Source organism: Anabrus simplex, chromosome 1 (assembly GCF_040414725.1).
Source record: "Anabrus simplex isolate iqAnaSimp1 chromosome 1, ASM4041472v1, whole genome shotgun sequence".
Taxonomy (NCBI): Eukaryota; Metazoa; Arthropoda; class Insecta; order Orthoptera; family Tettigoniidae; genus Anabrus; species Anabrus simplex.
The window spans coordinates 1,075,678,573-1,075,695,506 of record NC_090265.1 but is presented as its reverse complement, the minus strand read 5'-3'; the positions used below and the strand labels follow the sequence as shown (position 1 = coordinate 1,075,695,506).

Sequence of the window (16,934 nt, the reverse complement as noted above, 5' to 3'; positions counted from 1 at the left end):
GCAACATCTTTCTTGGGAATAGGTATAACAACATTCTGCTGAAAATCGGATGGGTCTTCTCCTGTCTGATATATCTTATACACTAAATGGAATAACCTTGCCATGCTGGTTTCTCCTAAAGCAGTCAGTAATTCAGAGGGAATGTCATCAATTCCAGGTGCTTTCTTCTTATTTAGGTCGCTCACAGCCTTTGTCAAACTCTGATCTCAAAATTGGGTCTCCCATTTCATCAGCATCAACAGCCTCATCTTGTTCCAGAACCAAATTATCTACATCTTTACCTTGATACAACTGTTGGATATGTTCTTGCCATCTTTCTGCTTTGTCTTCTTTCCCTAGAAGTGGCTTTCCATCTGAGCTCTTAATATTCATACACCTAGATTTCCTTTCTTCAAAGGTTTCCTTGATTTTCCTGTATGCAGCATCTACCTTTCCTGGGACCATACAACCTTCGACATCCTTGCACTTCTCCTTCAGCCAGTCTTCCTTAGCTACCTTGCACTTTCTATCCACTTCATTCTTTAATCGCCTGTATTCTTTTCTGCTCTCTTCATTTCTAACATTCTTGTATTTTTGTGGTTTATCAATCAGGTCTATTATCTCCTGAGTTATCCACTGATTTTTAGTTGATCTTTTCTTCCTTTCTAACATTTCTTCAGCAGCCCTACTGACTACATTATTCATGACTATCCACTCTTACTCTATTGTGTTTCCTTCAGCCTTTTCATTTAGTCCTTGTGCAACATGTTCCTTGAAACAATCCCCCACAATCTTTTCTTTCAACTTGTCTAGATCCCATCTTTCTGCATTCTTTCCATTCTTCAATTTCTTCAGCTTCAAATGGCATTTCATGACCAACAAGTTGTGGTCAGAGTCCACATCTGCTCGTAGGAAAGTTTTGCAATCCAACACCTGGTTTCTGAATCTCTGCCTAATCATAATGAAGTTTGTTTGATACCTTCAGTGTCTCCAGGTCTTGTCCACGTATAAAGCCGTCGTTTGTGATCTTTGAACCGAGTATTGGCAAGGACGATCAGTGCAGAATTCAACCAGCCGACTTCCTCTTTCTTTTCTTTGTCCCAATCTGAATTCTCCTACTGTATTACCTTCTCTTCCTTGGCTTACCACTGCATTCCAGTCTCCCATCACAATTAGATTCTCGTCACCTTTTACATATTGTATTAAGTCTTCTATCTCTTCGTACATTCTTTCAATTTCCTCCTCATCTGCTGAGCTAGTAGGCATATAGATCTGCACTATTGTGGTGGGCATTGGTTTGGTGTCTATCTTCATGACAATAATTCTTTCACTATGCTGGTCGTAGTAGCTTACCCGCTGCCCTATTTTCTTATTCATTATTAAACCAACTCTTGCATTTCCTCTGTTTGATTTCGTGTTGACTTGATATTCGCCTGACCAAAAATCCTGTTCTTCCTGCTAACGTACTTCACTTATACCAACTACGTCTAACTTTAGTCTATCCATCTCCCTTTTCAGATTCTCTAATCTACCACAACGATTTAAACTTCTAACATTCCATGCTCCGACTCGCAGAATGTCAGTATCCAACTTCTTGATGATTGCCCCCTCTCGTCTAGTCCCCACCTGGAGATCCGAACTGGGGACTAGTTTACCTCCGGAATACTTTATCCGGGAAGAAGCCATCATCAGTACATCATTCACAGAGAGAGCTGCATGTCCTCGGGAGTTAGTTACGGCTGTAGTTTCCCGTTGCTTTCAGCCGTGTAGCAGTATCAACACAGCTAAGCCATGTTGAGTATTATTACAAGGCTATATCTGTCAATCAGCCAGACTGCCGCCCTTGCAACTTCCGAAAGGCTGCTACCCCCCTTGTAGGATGCTAATTAATTTATTTTTTAACCACCTATTCAATACATTATAGTCATAATCAGCAACCAGCAGCTGATGTTATTCCCAATAATACGAAAAATTGTTATTCAATTTTCCTTTAGACTGCTCCTATTTAAAGTATGTTAATAATACATCTTAATAATTATATATTAATTATAATTCAGGTGCTTGATTTAACTTTGAGGAGGTACAATGACTGAAGTTACCTTCTATGAAAGGCGAAACATGTCTCACATTTCATAAGGTAATAAGGATCAAATTGTAATTGTATAAGACTATAATGTATTGAATAGGTAGTTAAATAATAAATTAATAAGCGATATGTTCCAAGTTGTCAGTGGAGAGATGGCGTGGAATGACATTAGTAGACGAATAAGTTTGAGTGGTGTTTGTAAAAGTAGGAAAGATCCCAATGTGAAGATAAAGTTGGAATTCAAGAGGACAAACTGGGGCATTCATTTATAGGAAGGCGAGTTATGGATTGGAATAACTTACCAAGGGAGACGTTCAATAAATTTCCAATTTCTTTGAAATCGTTTAGGAAAAGGCTAGGAAAACAACAGATAGGGAATCTGCCACCTGGGCGACTGCCCTAATTACAGATCAGGATTGATTGATTGGTTGGTTGGTTGGTTGGTTGGTTGGTTGGTTGGTTGGTTGGTTGGTTGGTTGGTTGGTTGGTTGGTTGGTTGGTTGGTTGGTTGGTTGGTTGGTTGGTTGGTTGGTTGGTTGGTTGGTTGGTTGGTTGGTTGGTTGGTTGGTTGGTTGGTTGGTTGGTTGGTTGGTTGGTTGGTTGGTTGGTTGGTTGGTTGGTTGGTTGGTTGGTTGGTTGGTTGGTTGGTTGGTTGGTTGGTTGGTTGGTTGGTTGGTTGGTTGGTTGGTTGGTTGGTTGGTTGGTTGGTTGGTTGGTTGGTTGGTTGGTTGGTTGGTTGGTTGGTTGGTTGGTTGGTTGGTTGGTTGGTTGGTTGGTTGGTTGGTTGGTTGGTTGGTTGGTTGGTTGGTTGGTTGGTTGGTTGGTTGGTTGGTTGGTTGGTTGGTTGGTTGGTTGGTTGGTTGGTTGGTTGGTTGGTTGGTTGGTTGGTTGGTTGGTTGGTTGGTTGGTTGGTTGGTTGGTTGGTTGGTTGGTTGGTTGGTTGGTTGGTTGGTTGGTTGGTTGGTTGGTTGGTTGGTTGGTTGGTTGGTTGGTTGGTTGGTTGGTTGGTTGGTTGGTTGGTTGGTTGGTTGGTTGGTTGGTTGGTTGGTTGGTTGGTTGGTTGGTTGGTTGGTTGGTTGGTTGGTTGGTTGGTTGGTTGGTTGGTTGGTTGGTTGGTTGGTTGGTTGGTTGGTTGGTTGGTTGGTTGGTTGGTTGGTTGGTTGGTTGGTTGGTTGGTTGGTTGGTTGGTTGGTTGGTTGGTTGGTTGGTTGGTTGGTTGGTTGGTTGGTTGGTTGGTTGGTTGGTTGGTTGGTTGGTTGGTTGGTTGGTTGGTTGGTTGGTTGGTTGGTTGGTTGGTTGGTTGGTTGGTTGGTTGGTTGGTTGGTTGGTTGGTTGGTTGGTTGGTTGGTTGGTTGGTTGGTTGGTTGGTTGGTTGGTTGGTTGGTTGGTTGGTTGGTTGGTTGGTTGGTTGGTTGGTTGGTTGGTTGGTTGGTTGGTTGGTTGGTTGGTTGGTTGGTTGGTTGGTTGGTTGGTTGGTTGGTTGGTTGGTTGGTTGGTTGGTTGGTTGGTTGGTTGGTTGGTTGGTTGGTTGGTTGGTTGGTTGGTTGGTTGGTTGGTTGGTTGGTTGGTTGGTTGGTTGGTTGGTTGGTTGGTTGGTTGGTTGGTTGGTTGGTTGGTTGGTTGGTTGGTTGGTTGGTTGGTTGGTTGGTTGGTTGGTTGGTTGGTTGGTTGGTTGGTTGGTTGGTTGGTTGGTTGGTTGGTTGGTTGGTTGGTTGGTTGGTTGGTTGGTTGGTTGGTTGGTTGGTTGGTTGGTTGGTTGGTTGGTTGGTTGGTTGGTTGGTTGGTTGGTTGGTTGGTTGGTTGGTTGGTTGGTTGGTTGGTTGGTTGGTTGGTTGGTTGGTTGGTTGGTTGGTTGGTTGGTTGGTTGGTTGGTTGGTTGGTTGGTTGGTTGGTTGGTTGGTTGGTTGGTTGGTTGGTTGGTTGGTTGGTTGGTTGGTTGGTTGGTTGGTTGGTTGGTTGGTTGGTTGGTTGGTTGGTTGGTTGGTTGGTTGGTTGGTTGGTTGGTTGGTTGGTTGGTTGGTTGGTTGGTTGGTTGGTTGGTTGGTTGGTTGGTTGGTTGGTTGGTTGGTTGGTTGGTTGGTTGGTTGGTTGGTTGGTTGGTTGGTTGGTTGGTTGGTTGGTTGGTTGGTTGGTTGGTTGGTTGGTTGGTTGGTTGGTTGGTTGGTTGGTTGGTTGGTTGGTTGGTTGGTTGGTTGGTTGGTTGGTTGGTTGGTTGGTTGGTTGGTTGGTTGGTTGGTTGGTTGGTTGGTTGGTTGGTTGGTTGGTTGGTTGGTTGGTTGGTTGGTTGGTTGGTTGGTTGGTTGGTTGGTTGGTTGGTTGGTTGGTTGGTTGGTTGGTTGGTTGGTTGGTTGGTTGGTTGGTTGGTTGGTTGGTTGGTTGGTTGGTTGGTTGGTTGGTTGGTTGGTTGGTTGGTTGGTTGGTTGGTTGGTTGGTTGGTTGGTTGGTTGGTTGGTTGGTTGGTTGGTTGGTTGGTTGGTTGGTTGGTTGGTTGGTTGGTTGGTTGGTTGGTTGGTTGGTTGGTTGGTTGGTTGGTTGGTTGGTTGGTTCAAAACCCTGAGATTTGCGGATGATATTATTTTATCTGGAACTGCAGAAGATCTGGAGAAATTGCTGAATGGAATGGACAGAGTCTTGGGGAAGGAGTACAAGATTACATGAGTAATTCCAAAACAAAAGTAATGGAGTGCAGTCGAATGAAGTAAGCTGATGCTAGAAATATTAGATTAGGAAAAGTCTTAAAAGAAGTAGATGAATATTGTTACTTGGATGGTAAAATAAATAACAATGGTAGAAGTAAGAATGACATAAAATGCAGACTAGCATTAACAAGGAAGACCTTTTATAAGAAAAGAAATTTGCTCACTTCGAACATTGATATAGGAGTTAAATATTTTTGAAGTGTTTTGTATGAAGTGTGGCATTGGATGGAAGTGAAGTATGACGATAACTAGCTCAGATGAAAGAGAATAGAAGCTTTTGAAATGTGTTGTTACAGAAGAATGCCGAAGGTGAGACGGATAGATCGAATAACGAATGAAGAGCTACTGAATCAAATTGGTGAGAGGAGATAGATTAAGCTAAATTTGACCAGAAGAAGAGATAGAATGATAGGACACATCTTAAGACACCCAGGGCTTGTTCAGTTGGTTTTTGAGGGAAGTGTAGGCAGTAAGAACAAAAGGGGTAGGTATGAATATGACAAGCAGATTAGAGCAGAGGATGTAATAGTTATGTAGAAAGATTAGCACAGGATAGGGTGGCAGAGAGCTGTATTAAACCAGTCTATGTACTGATAAAATAACATCACCTCACAAAGATGCTGTGATTTGGAGCATAAGTGTTTGTTTTGATTATTTTGATAACCATCTATAGCACTCATTGTTAGTAAATATGTTATGCTTAGTCAATTGACAGTACCATAAATTAAAAATCTCAACAATAATTACAGTTATGAACATGCTATAGAAGGAGATATAGCAATATCCACGTTCTTCAACTTGTTTTGAAAAGATGTTCTGGAACTTGAGAAAAGTTGCTGATAATAGATGAGACATTACTAGCAATAAGAAAAGGGTCTTGAAAATACAGTGCTCAAAATAAGTTTGCATATTCTAGTTTAGTGTTCATTTTATTTGCTATCTGTATGTAAACTCAACTACACAAAAATTGGCCATCGCAGATGATGACTTCTTTCAAAATCTGCTTGTTTGAAATAGGTTGAAGATATTGTGCAGGTGGTAGGATTCTAAGTATGATCTCCTCAGCCAACAGCTATCCACAGTTTACAAATATCCTCACATGTTGTGAAAGTATAAAATTAAAGATCTTTATAAGCCAATTTTATGCAGTTTGAGTGTATGTACATTATACATTATGAAGGGTATATACAAAGGAAAAACACATGCAAAAGCAACAAAAGCACAAAGTTGGAAATGTGGGATTTTGAACACACTTATCGTTCATTGTATAGCAGATCATCACCGTTAATAGCCATGTTGGGTCCTGAGGCGTGCTGAGCAGGAGGCGTCAGCGCTAAAGAATCCAGCTTGTTCTGGGGCAGATTATCCTACTTTTGGAAAGCATCATTAGTCAGTTGCTAAACATTAGCAGGAGGTTTAGGATGGTGGGCAGTCGCTCTCTTCAGTTTACACCATGCATGTTCAACACAATTCTTCTCTGCAGAACATGCTGACCACACCATTCCATGGATGCCATGCGTCTCAAGGAACTGACTGACTGCTCTGGCGTGCTAGGTACAAGCTTATTAACTACTAGTGCAAAGCCCTTGCCCACAGTGTTAACAAATCCTGTAACTACAGGTTGGAGGATGTTGTCTCCATATACCAGACCAGTCATGATACCTTGGATAAGAACTGGGGGCAAACGTCAACGAAGATATTCCATCCAAAAAATAACGGAACCCCCTTGCTGGTGATGGCACTCCAGGTTGAAGGGCCCGTTCCATCTCTCATCGGATCATCTCCTGACTGTTAAACTTCCTGCTGTATGGGTGCAAGTCCACGCTTGTTGTATTTCTCATGGCATGGGCAGTGAATTGTTACCCACCCTGCACGAGCTGTGCTATGGTGTAGTTTAAGAGGAGCTTTTGGCACAGGCCTCCTTGATATCAATCCTCCATTGAGCAGACAATTTTGCATTGTCTGATCTGACACATTCAATCCAGTGGCCCTCCAAAGATCTTTGTAGAATCAGATGACAGTAGCAGTGGGCCTACAATGTGCTGAAAGCAGCAAATACGGATCTTCCTTGCAAGTTGTTTTTTTACGGGCATCCTATCTGTTGTCAGTCAGTAATCGTTTGTGTCTCCTTGAACTTTTTCCCATTCTGGAGACATCACTCTTGACTCATTCCAACATGAACGGTAACATCCACTTGTTAGCATCCTTCTCGCAGCAATGTCACTCTCAAACATGATCAATAGCAGCAGTGAGTACTCTTACCATGTTTACCTTAGTTCTATACATGCTGTCTGTATGCCACTGACTTTAAAAGTGATATTGTTAAACTAACCTGTTCGACAAATGCCTCATACAATAGTATTTAAATATTTATTATTAAGGTCCAACTTTTCAATACAAACTGTACAATGTTTTACATTGCATTTTCATTCAAGGACTAGTTTTGACCTAACTGTAGGTCATCATCAGCCTTAAAACAAATCAACACAAATACATCGAAGAAAATAAACAATGTATAGACATAAAGGTCTTAAAAATGTATGCTCAACTCATAGAATTGAAGTTAAAACTGGTTACATAAAATAAAATTCATTGAAAGCTCAAGCAATTTAAGACACAGTGCATTGTTGTTGACATAACACGAAATATACATACCATGTAAGAAATTAACGTAAGGTACAAGAGATGCACTGCACTACGTTAAAAAGTTGCTCTTTGATAGAGATTCATAAAAATCTGGTGCGCCGCACTACATAAAAACTTGTTTACGATAGAGATCCTTAAATTGCTGGTCAAGGATGATGCGTAGAAGTTCAATAAGGGTTGGCTCCTTAAATATGCTGCTTTCTATTCAAAGTTCAACTGAGCCGAAGTCACGCTGTCTTCTCAAGATATTCATATAATCAGTATACATGAATGCGATGCATGACGTACAAAAGGCTCTTCTGTTTTAAAAATCTTGAAAGATGATGATTGTTGCACATGGAGGTCTAAATACATAATAGTAATTAAAGGTGGTTGGATTTTGCATTTCAATGCGGACTGCACAGTTGATCTGGATAAATGACAGCTAAGATGAAAAAGAGTTAAGTTAGGGGGAAGAATATATTTAACTGACATATGTCGTATGGGAATCATTCGTGTTGCAACAAGTTGAGCGAAGCTGGAAATGAAGCGTGACTGAGGAGTGGAGTGGATAAGGTTTTAACGAAGCCTTGAGAAGGAGGTGCGGGGAGGAAGAGAGGAGAGAGGAAGTGAAGCAGAAAAGAAAGGGGGGGGTCAAGGAGGGGCTGATGGAATCGGGAGTACAGACAATTGCCTAAGTAAGGTAAGGTAAATGGAATGAAAAATCGGGCCTTGACTATTTGATTTTGTGTTTCTGAAAATATGAATAAACAGGTCAAATAGAATATTCGGCTTTTTGGAAATGTCATTAAGATTGTAATTTGGATTAAATTATTGGTCCAAATGTATAAAGCAGTTTTCTGCTCTGTTAAGCAGGGGTTCTTTACTTATAACTTTGAGGATTTCCATATTCTGCTTAATGTCAGTAAATTTGTGATTGTAATCTTGCATGTGTTGTGCTACTGCTGAAAATGTATTGTATTTTAAGGCATTGACATGTTCCAAATATCTTATGTTAAAGCTCCTTCCAGTCTGTCCAACATAAGAAAAATTACAACTGTTGCATTTTATTCTATAAACTCCTGATTTTGAAAAACTATTAGTCTTATTAATAGAAGTAGAGTTGTGTAAGTTTTAAGGGCTATTTTAACATGATGTTTTTTAAAAATGTTAATGACTTTATAAATTTCGTCATTGAATGTGAAGGTAGAAAATAAAGTAACATTGGGTTTTCTTTTTTCAAAGTGGTTAAAGGGCGATGTTTGTATTTATTTATTGAACTGCGAAATCCAACCACCTTTAATTACTATTATGTATTTAGACCTCCATGCGTAACAATCATCATCTTTCAAGATTCTTGAAACAGAAGAGCCTTTCGTACATCATGTATCGCATTCATGTATACTGATTATATGAATATCTTGAGAAAACAGCGTGACTTCGGCTCAGTTGAACTATGAATAGAAAGCAGCAAATTTAAAGAGCCAGCCTTTAATGAACTTCTACGCATCATCCTTGACCAGCAATTAAGGATCTCTATCGTAAACAACTTTTTAACGTAGTGCAGTGCATCTCTTGTACCTTACCTTAATTTCTTACATGGTATGCATATTTCGTTTTATGTCATTAACACTGCACTGTGTCTTAAATTGCTTGAGCTTTCAACAAATTTTATTTTATGTAACCAGTCTTAACTTCAATTCTATGAGCTGCGCATACATTTTTAAAGACCATTATGTCTATACATTGTTTTTCTTCGATGAATTTGTGTTGATTTGCTTTAAGGCTGATGACGACCTACAGTTAGGTTGAAACTAGTTCCTGAACGTAAATGTAATGTAAAACATTGTACAGTTTGTATTGAAAAGTTGGACCTTAATAATAAATATTTAAATACTATTGTAATCACAGTTCAATACGGATCTATCATATTGAAATTTATGTCTTTTAATATTAAATGCCTTGTATACAAAATCAAACAAAAACTTGAAAGAAAGGAAAAATTTTAAAAGTCCACCCTAGTCAATACAAATCACATCTTTAGCCATGGGCAAGCGCATGACAGATTTTAATCATTTCACAACTGTTGACTTTTATTGACTGGGCGAGTTGGCCGTGTGGTTAGGGACGTGCAGCTGTGAGTTTGCATTTGGGAGATAGTGGGTTCGAACCCCACTGTCAACAGTCCTGAAGATTGTGTTCCATGGTTTTTCATTTTCACACCAGGTGAATGCTGAGGCTGCACTTTAATTAAGGCCATGGCCGCTTCCTTCCCACGCCTAACCCTTTCCTATCCCATCGTCACCATAATGTCTGTCTGTGTTGGTGCGATGTTAAAGAAATTATAGGCGGGCTGTGTGGCTCAGACGGTTGAGGCGGTGGCCTTCTGACCCCAATTTGGCAGGTTCGATCCTGGTTCAGTCTGGTGACATTTGAAGGTGCTCAAATATGTCAGCCTTGTGTCGGTAGATTTACTGGCATGTAAAAGAACTTCTGCGGGACAAAAATTCCAGCACCTTGGCGCCCCCAAAGCCGCTGAAAAGTAGTTAGAGGGATATAAAAAAATGTTGTTATTATTATTATTATTATTATTATTATTATTATTATTATTATTATTATTATTGAATAAATTGTTTTTAAAAAAATTACTGATTTGTTTATTGTATTGATTTTATGCAGAGCAAAGGAAAAGGCAACCTACTTAGCATTTACAAAAGCATTTTCAAACATTTGGACCAAAGAAACAATCCCATTTATAATGTGAATGATATTTCTGGACAGTCCAACATTCTTTTTGAGGCTTTAATAATTATTCTCAACAAAGGAAAGAAAGCTAAAACTCCTCCAACTCATAACTCTCCCTGTAAAATCCTCCCCTTCCTTCCCTCAGCATTTCTATCTCCCCTTCCTCTGATTTCCTCAGCTGACAGCTGACCTGCTCTGCAGTCGGGCAGTTCCTGCCATAGCGCACACTTGTTGTTACATTACTGTTTCTCCAGTTCAACATATCAACACAGAGTAAGTCACATTTTTTTTGTCATTTGCATTGCTTACTCGCCCATGTTCAGTCTATTCACATTACTTCTACATATTTTTTTTTTTTTTAATAGATTTTAATTGGAGTGTCATACAAAGTTTATCATCAAACTACTCATTGTTTCATGCTGACTTCAAATTCAAACATTTTATATATTTGTATTTTTCCACCAAGTGCGTTTATATTATCTCAATACCAATGAACTATCCTTCAATTGGATGCAAAACCTATTAAGCAAGACTGCATATTCTTCAGCATCAGGAAGACATATGTTAAAAAATAATGAAATGAGTGGCTTCATACATATAGGTCATGTGACTGATTTTACCTAGTCTTAATGGCTTTTTTTGCATCAAGTCAGACAATTATTTCTGCCTGTTTACTTTTTCATAAAAGATTTTTAAACAATTTTTCTTTACATCATTTGTTTTTTTCAGCAGTTTATCTGTCATTGTATTTTAATTTTGTATCCAAAGAAGGCCCAATGATGGGCAAAACTTGTACTATTTTTTCATCATAATTTTTTTAAATGTTAATAGATGTGATTAGTATGGACTAGTGTCAGCTTTAGATTTTTGCTTATTTCAAGGAAACGTTTGTATGATGTACAGTTGGTATGGAACAATAAGAATATGAGATTCATAAACCGAAATGCCTCCTATCGCACAAATATCAAATCTGATCTAGGTTTAGCGTCACTATGTGCCTCAGGCATTGCCCTACAGTGCATACCGTAAACATGTTTGAGGTACAGTATCACATACTGTGTGAAATTGTAAAAAGCCAAACCTTTTTGAGCATTATATAAGATATGCTATTGTTATCAGACATAAAACTAAAAGTGTATAAACCGAGCTCGATAGCTGCAGTTGCTTAAGTGTGGCCAGTATCCAGTAATCGGGAGATAGTGGGTTCGAGCCCCACTGTCGGCAGTCCTGAAGATGGTTTTCTGTGGTTTCCCATTTTCACACCAGGCAAATGCCGGGGCTGTACCTTAATTAAGGCCACGGCCGCTTCCTTCCACTTCCTAGGCCTTTCCTATTCCATCCTCGCCTTAAGAGATATCTGTGTCAGTGCGACGTAAAGCAAGTAGCAAAAAAAAAAAAAAAATGTATAATGGCTATGGGTGATATCTGCCATCAGACCACTGCTTGGTAAATGTTTTTATCATGTCATTTTTTATGGGTCTGGTTTAAGCCTGTCTTAATAATGTCCTTTCTTGTTGTTTCAGTACCACCTACCATAACCCCTGTGATGACCCCATCATTAGGTGGATTTCTCACTCCTCTGACAACACCTGCTATGTCTGTCACAGCAGCATCAATCCAGGTACTGCAAGAATCCCTGCTTGGCAAAAATTTACTTATTTACGTTTACATACTATATTTTCCAGTATCTGACTTGAAATGTAGGGACCAATGACCTAGATGTAGGCCTTTTGAAACAACAAGAATCACCACCACCACCACCACTTGAAATTTAGGACTATTATTTCTTTTTTATAGACTGTCAAGAATATATTACTTAAGTCAAATTTCACAGAATGAGAAGTTAAGGATATATGTTCTATCGAATTGTCACTTTCATGGTTAATTTTCAAAAGTATATTTTAAAAGGTAGATTTATCATGCATATGGTATACTGATCTTGAAGTAACCAAAGAACTAATGAAAAAAGAGAATTTCTGTTAAGTTAAACACTTTGAACACTGGCATATTTGTAATGTGTTAACTTCTGTATATTGAACATTTTAGCCATATTTTGAGGCTTTGTAACTTCAACATTTTTTGAGAGAAATGAATTAAGGTCTGCACACACCAAAGCGGGAGCGGGAGCGAAACCTACAATCCCGCGGTCGCTACAAAGTTCGTCCAATGCATTACGTCCTTCATGGCTATCTGTTTGAGGATGTTTGTGATGGTTTCCTCACGTTCTGTTGCTTCCAGGACTGAATGTAGCAGGCAGTGCCGATACTTTCTTTTTAGACATTCCAGAACGGCCTGATCCATAAGTTGTATCAAACTTGTTCGTTAGGGGGCAAAAATAAAGCACGAATTCCATCACATACTAGTTCATTTTCATCTGGATGTGGCCCTGCGTTGCCCAGCAATGGAACTGCTTTAATAAGCAGACTTGGTCTCAGTAGAGGGGACCCACAGTACGATGACATGGCAGAAATACGCAGGGAATGAAATGCTGTAGACAAATCATTTTAAATTTATGAAAATAAAAATTCAAATAACACTCGGATTTGTGAGATTCCACTCCACTCTATGTATTTTTGTTTCAGATTTCTAGCTACTGGAAATTCCTATTCTACAGTTGGTCACCGTTTCCGGGTTGGATTCACAACATTTGGTGCTATTGTGCTAAATTTTTGCCAAGCACTTTGTGACAGAATGCAAGGAATATGCATGCCAGAACCATCTACCGAAACATGGATAGAATCAGCTCAAGCATATTACAGAATGCAGCAATTCCCAAACTGTATTGATAGTTGCCATTAATGCTTTCACGGCCCGTACTTATAGACATGATATTGTATAGGCTTTTGGGCTTGTGCAGTGTCAAGAAAATAAGGTGAAATTCTTAACGTTTCGCAGAAAAATGTCCACGAGAAAGGCTTCTTAAACAATGACACTTTTGAATTTGGAACGTTATAATGGAAGTAGAAGTGGAAATGGTACGTTCATTCACCGCCAGATGGCCCCTAGGACGTGGCACAACGCTAGCATTCGAAGCAGAAGCTGACCGAACCATCACATTCAGGCTAAGCGGTTCACATAACATGTTTGCGTAACATATGACAGGTGTAAGACATAGACATAAGCCTGGAATGAAACATCTGGCGACAAGGAACGTACGAATTTGGAAAACACCGAGACGAAATAACAGTAGTGAAGGGGCAGGGAAGGGAACTACCTACGTAAATTCTTAATGGCTGGCAACCAGGTATTACTTAATTGATAGCCGGTGTCCCTATTGAAATTGTTAGGATTACTACGTATTTCCACAGCTTCCCGTATAATCCTTATGTCTATGTCTTACACCTGTCATATGTTACGCAAACACGTTATGTGAACCGCTTAGTCTGATTGTATTGGTAGTATCGATGGGAAGCACGTTACTATAAAATGTGCGAGGAACAGTGGATCAAATTATTTTTGTTACCTGAAGAAATTCTCTATTGTACTTTTATAAATTGCTGGTCAAGTTTACAAGGTCCTATGTGTGGATATCAGAGGGTACGAAAAAAAACAGTGATGAGGGTATTTTCCAGAACTCTGTAATGGGACGACGGTTAGAAGCAGGCGCTCTTGGTGTTCCGAAAGACAAAAATCTTCCTGGACAGAATGTTCCTGCACCTTATGTCATAATCGGCGACGAAGCGTTTCCTCTGAAAAGTTACTTAATGAGACCGTTTCCATACAGGCAAGCAAAAGGAGACAAGCGCTAAGAAAATTACAACCATCGACCGTGTAGAGCAAGAAGGGTTGTAGAAAATGCCTTCGGTATATTAGCACAGAAATGGAGAATTTATTACAGACCCATGGAAGTTAATGTGGACACAGCTAAGCTAAGCTAATCATTAGAACAATGTGCATTCTGAACAATTTTCTGAGAGAAATTCAGCATATTAAGAAGATTTAGATCCGCCGGAATCAGGACTTGGAGCCTTTGAAAATGTTGATAAAGATGCACAACGAGCACCCGCTGTAGCCTTCGCTGATCGTGAGAAATTTGTAGAGTTCTTTGACATGCATAACAACAGTGTATAGATAGTTTTAGTATACATCTTACATGTATATGGAAGCTTACAAACGGAGAAATGTGTGCAAAAGAAGTCACAAACAGTGATAATTAAAGAATTGATACTTAACAGTTATACCCAGTTTTTTTCCTATTTCATTCCACAACATAATTATCTTTCTTCCTTACATTACTCATGTCGTAAAGCATTGAGTGTTTCTTAAAGCACTCTGTCAACAGTTCAGTCGTCGTTGCTACTGTCACAATGAATGCTGGACACGGGAAAACGCTGCATGCTACGAACTGCAAATGGTTCGCAGCAATCCCGCCATGTAGGCGGGAGAGTGACGCACCGGTGTGAATGGATCCGTATCCCGCTGTACTCATAATAGTTCACGGTGGGATCGTTCCCGCTCCTGCATTGGTGTGTGCAGACCTTTATTCTTGTTATATCCGAAACTAATCTGTCTCAGCACTGAACTCATTAGTTCTTTGATTTTTGGTACTGAAGTATGAAAGGGGACCAATATATTTATGATGATTTTGACGGGTCACGTAAAAGAAATACCGACTAGTCTTTCAGGGTTCTTGACTATATGTGTATAATTGTTTTACATGAGATCAGAGGGAATGCCAATACGTCGAGTAATATTTTATTTACCAGCTAAATCGATGGACGTCGCCATTCAAGATATCAATTGACTGCATGTATACCCGAAGTTGCCTTACATCATTTTAGAAAATCATAAATAAGACCTCATGTAAAATCTTATCCACTATTATTTATTGAAAAATAGAAATCTTAGTTTTAAAAAAAAAAAAAAAATTATGAAATTCAAATTCAAAGTTAAATGAATAGTTAACATTTGGTTACTTAAAATATCTGTTAGTGATCATAGTCTCCATTCTCATCTTTTAATCACAATTGAAATGTGCTAATAGTTCTTCATATTACAACATTCATAGATAAAATTGATAACATACGCAATATCAGCATGGGAAAATTATGGTTTCGTTAAGGTCTACACTTGCTTGTAGATATCATTCTCTGTCCATGTCACTGTTCTTAATTGTTCTTAGGACACTTTGTTAGAATAAGGTTTATTAATTTTAAGTTGGATTATCTCAGGATATATATATTTAACATATCTCAATATAAGCATCCCGAAAAGCGATAAGTTTCTTTTTTTCATTAGCAGAGATCTGCTCTTAATTAAAATTACCATATTACTCAGTCATGTCTAAAATTAACTTCCCTATACAACCTGAATTAATCATTAATTCTCACGAGGTAATCAGATCCTTAACTGAGCTTAAATATCAATATGTGACCTCCCGCGAAATGAATTATTCTTGTTATATCCAAAACTAAAGACATTTTGTGATATCAACTGATCTATATTCCTATATAAAGTAGCAATGATCACCCACATTAATGTAAGTATACCATAATTACTGCACTAGAATGCAACTTTTCAGAAGAAATCCTAAGTTAACATCTCCAAGTGAATGAATACTCATTCTTATAAGGATATTTTTTGAGACTCAATTCTACCATACTATTCCATGAAGGTTAAAATACGTCACCATTACCGTAGTATATGGATTCTCGACAGCGTATAATGTTTTAGATGTTTCTGTATCATCTGATGGCCAAGCAGGCATCAATTTTTGGTAGTGAGACAAAGTCTCTCATAGTGCATTGGCACTGCCGGTGGCTACAGTTAGCCTCCACGGTATGCACTAGCCATGCGTCTTGGTAGGTGTGCTAGGTACCAACTGATGAGCCCAGCCTAGCACACGGGGGCGAAACGTTGGCAACCAGGAATGAGTTAGCTGAAAAATTTATAATGTCCATAAACGGACCATTTATATTAGCATATAATGTTTCTCAATCATGAATACACACACACAACCTTCATCTTCTCAGCTACTCATATCGGCTGTGGATCGCCAACTAACTGCTCTGCATGTCAGCTGATACCCCAATGACGTCACACTTGACAGCTGTTTCAACTGGCGCATGCTCCTGTAATATTTAAAACCTTCCAGAAAGTCCTAGTCTTTCCTCCCCTTATTTTTCCCCCTCTGCACTATCCTATATAATCGCGGCTTTGCTCATACGCAACTTGAGATGGACTTCAAGCCTGTGCAGAGGGTGGAACGATGAGTGTTTTATTTTCTCTTATGGAGCTGTGTACATAATTTTTCTTCTTCCCGCTCCGGTACCATGAACTTGGATGTGAGGTATGACTGAAATTTTTATTTACGTCTTAAAATCTGGCAAAAGGTCACTTTTATTTACTTATTGGCTGATGGGGAGCATTAACAATAATATAAATTAATGTCATAATAGTCCACCTTTTCAATACTATAATATGTATATTTTTGATTTACATTATTAAACTAGGGACTAGTTTTGGTCTTGGCTGACCATTTTCAGCCTTAATGTAATAAATCTAATAACTAAACAAATGTACAGACACACAATTAACATAAAAACAAATGTACAAACACACAATTGACATTAAAATCTGGGATGAACTATGTGTAAAATTTGAAAAATAAATTAGGCTCTAAATTCGTAGCATCTGAAGTATGCTCATCATCCTGATTCTTTCTTGCATTAATATTCATAGAACTGTTAGTTTCATCACTGCTAATCATTACAATTTCAATTGTAAAACGGGAACTGGTAAATGTTGATCCTGTAGTCAATCACCAAATCTACTTGAGTGGTGTTAGCAGTATGCAAGCC

The 16,934-nt window shown here is 38.9% G+C and overlaps 1 protein-coding gene and 1 pseudogene across 4 annotated transcripts in view; both read left to right on the top strand.

The window, feature by feature from the left end:
- The window catches only part of rb (adaptor related protein complex 3 subunit ruby), a 196,266-nt gene that overhangs the window by 139,965 nt on the left and 39,367 nt on the right, over positions 1-16,934 (top strand). For all 4 annotated transcript variants that reach the window (XM_067137184.2, XM_067137185.2, XM_067137186.2 and 1 more), the window contains one exon: positions 11,658-11,755. In XM_067137184.2, coding sequence (XP_066993285.2) covers positions 11,658-11,755 — 98 coding nt within the window. The remainder of the gene's footprint in view (positions 1-11,657; positions 11,756-16,934) is intronic.
- On the top strand, positions 12,054-14,077 carry LOC136858827 (uncharacterized; annotated as a pseudogene).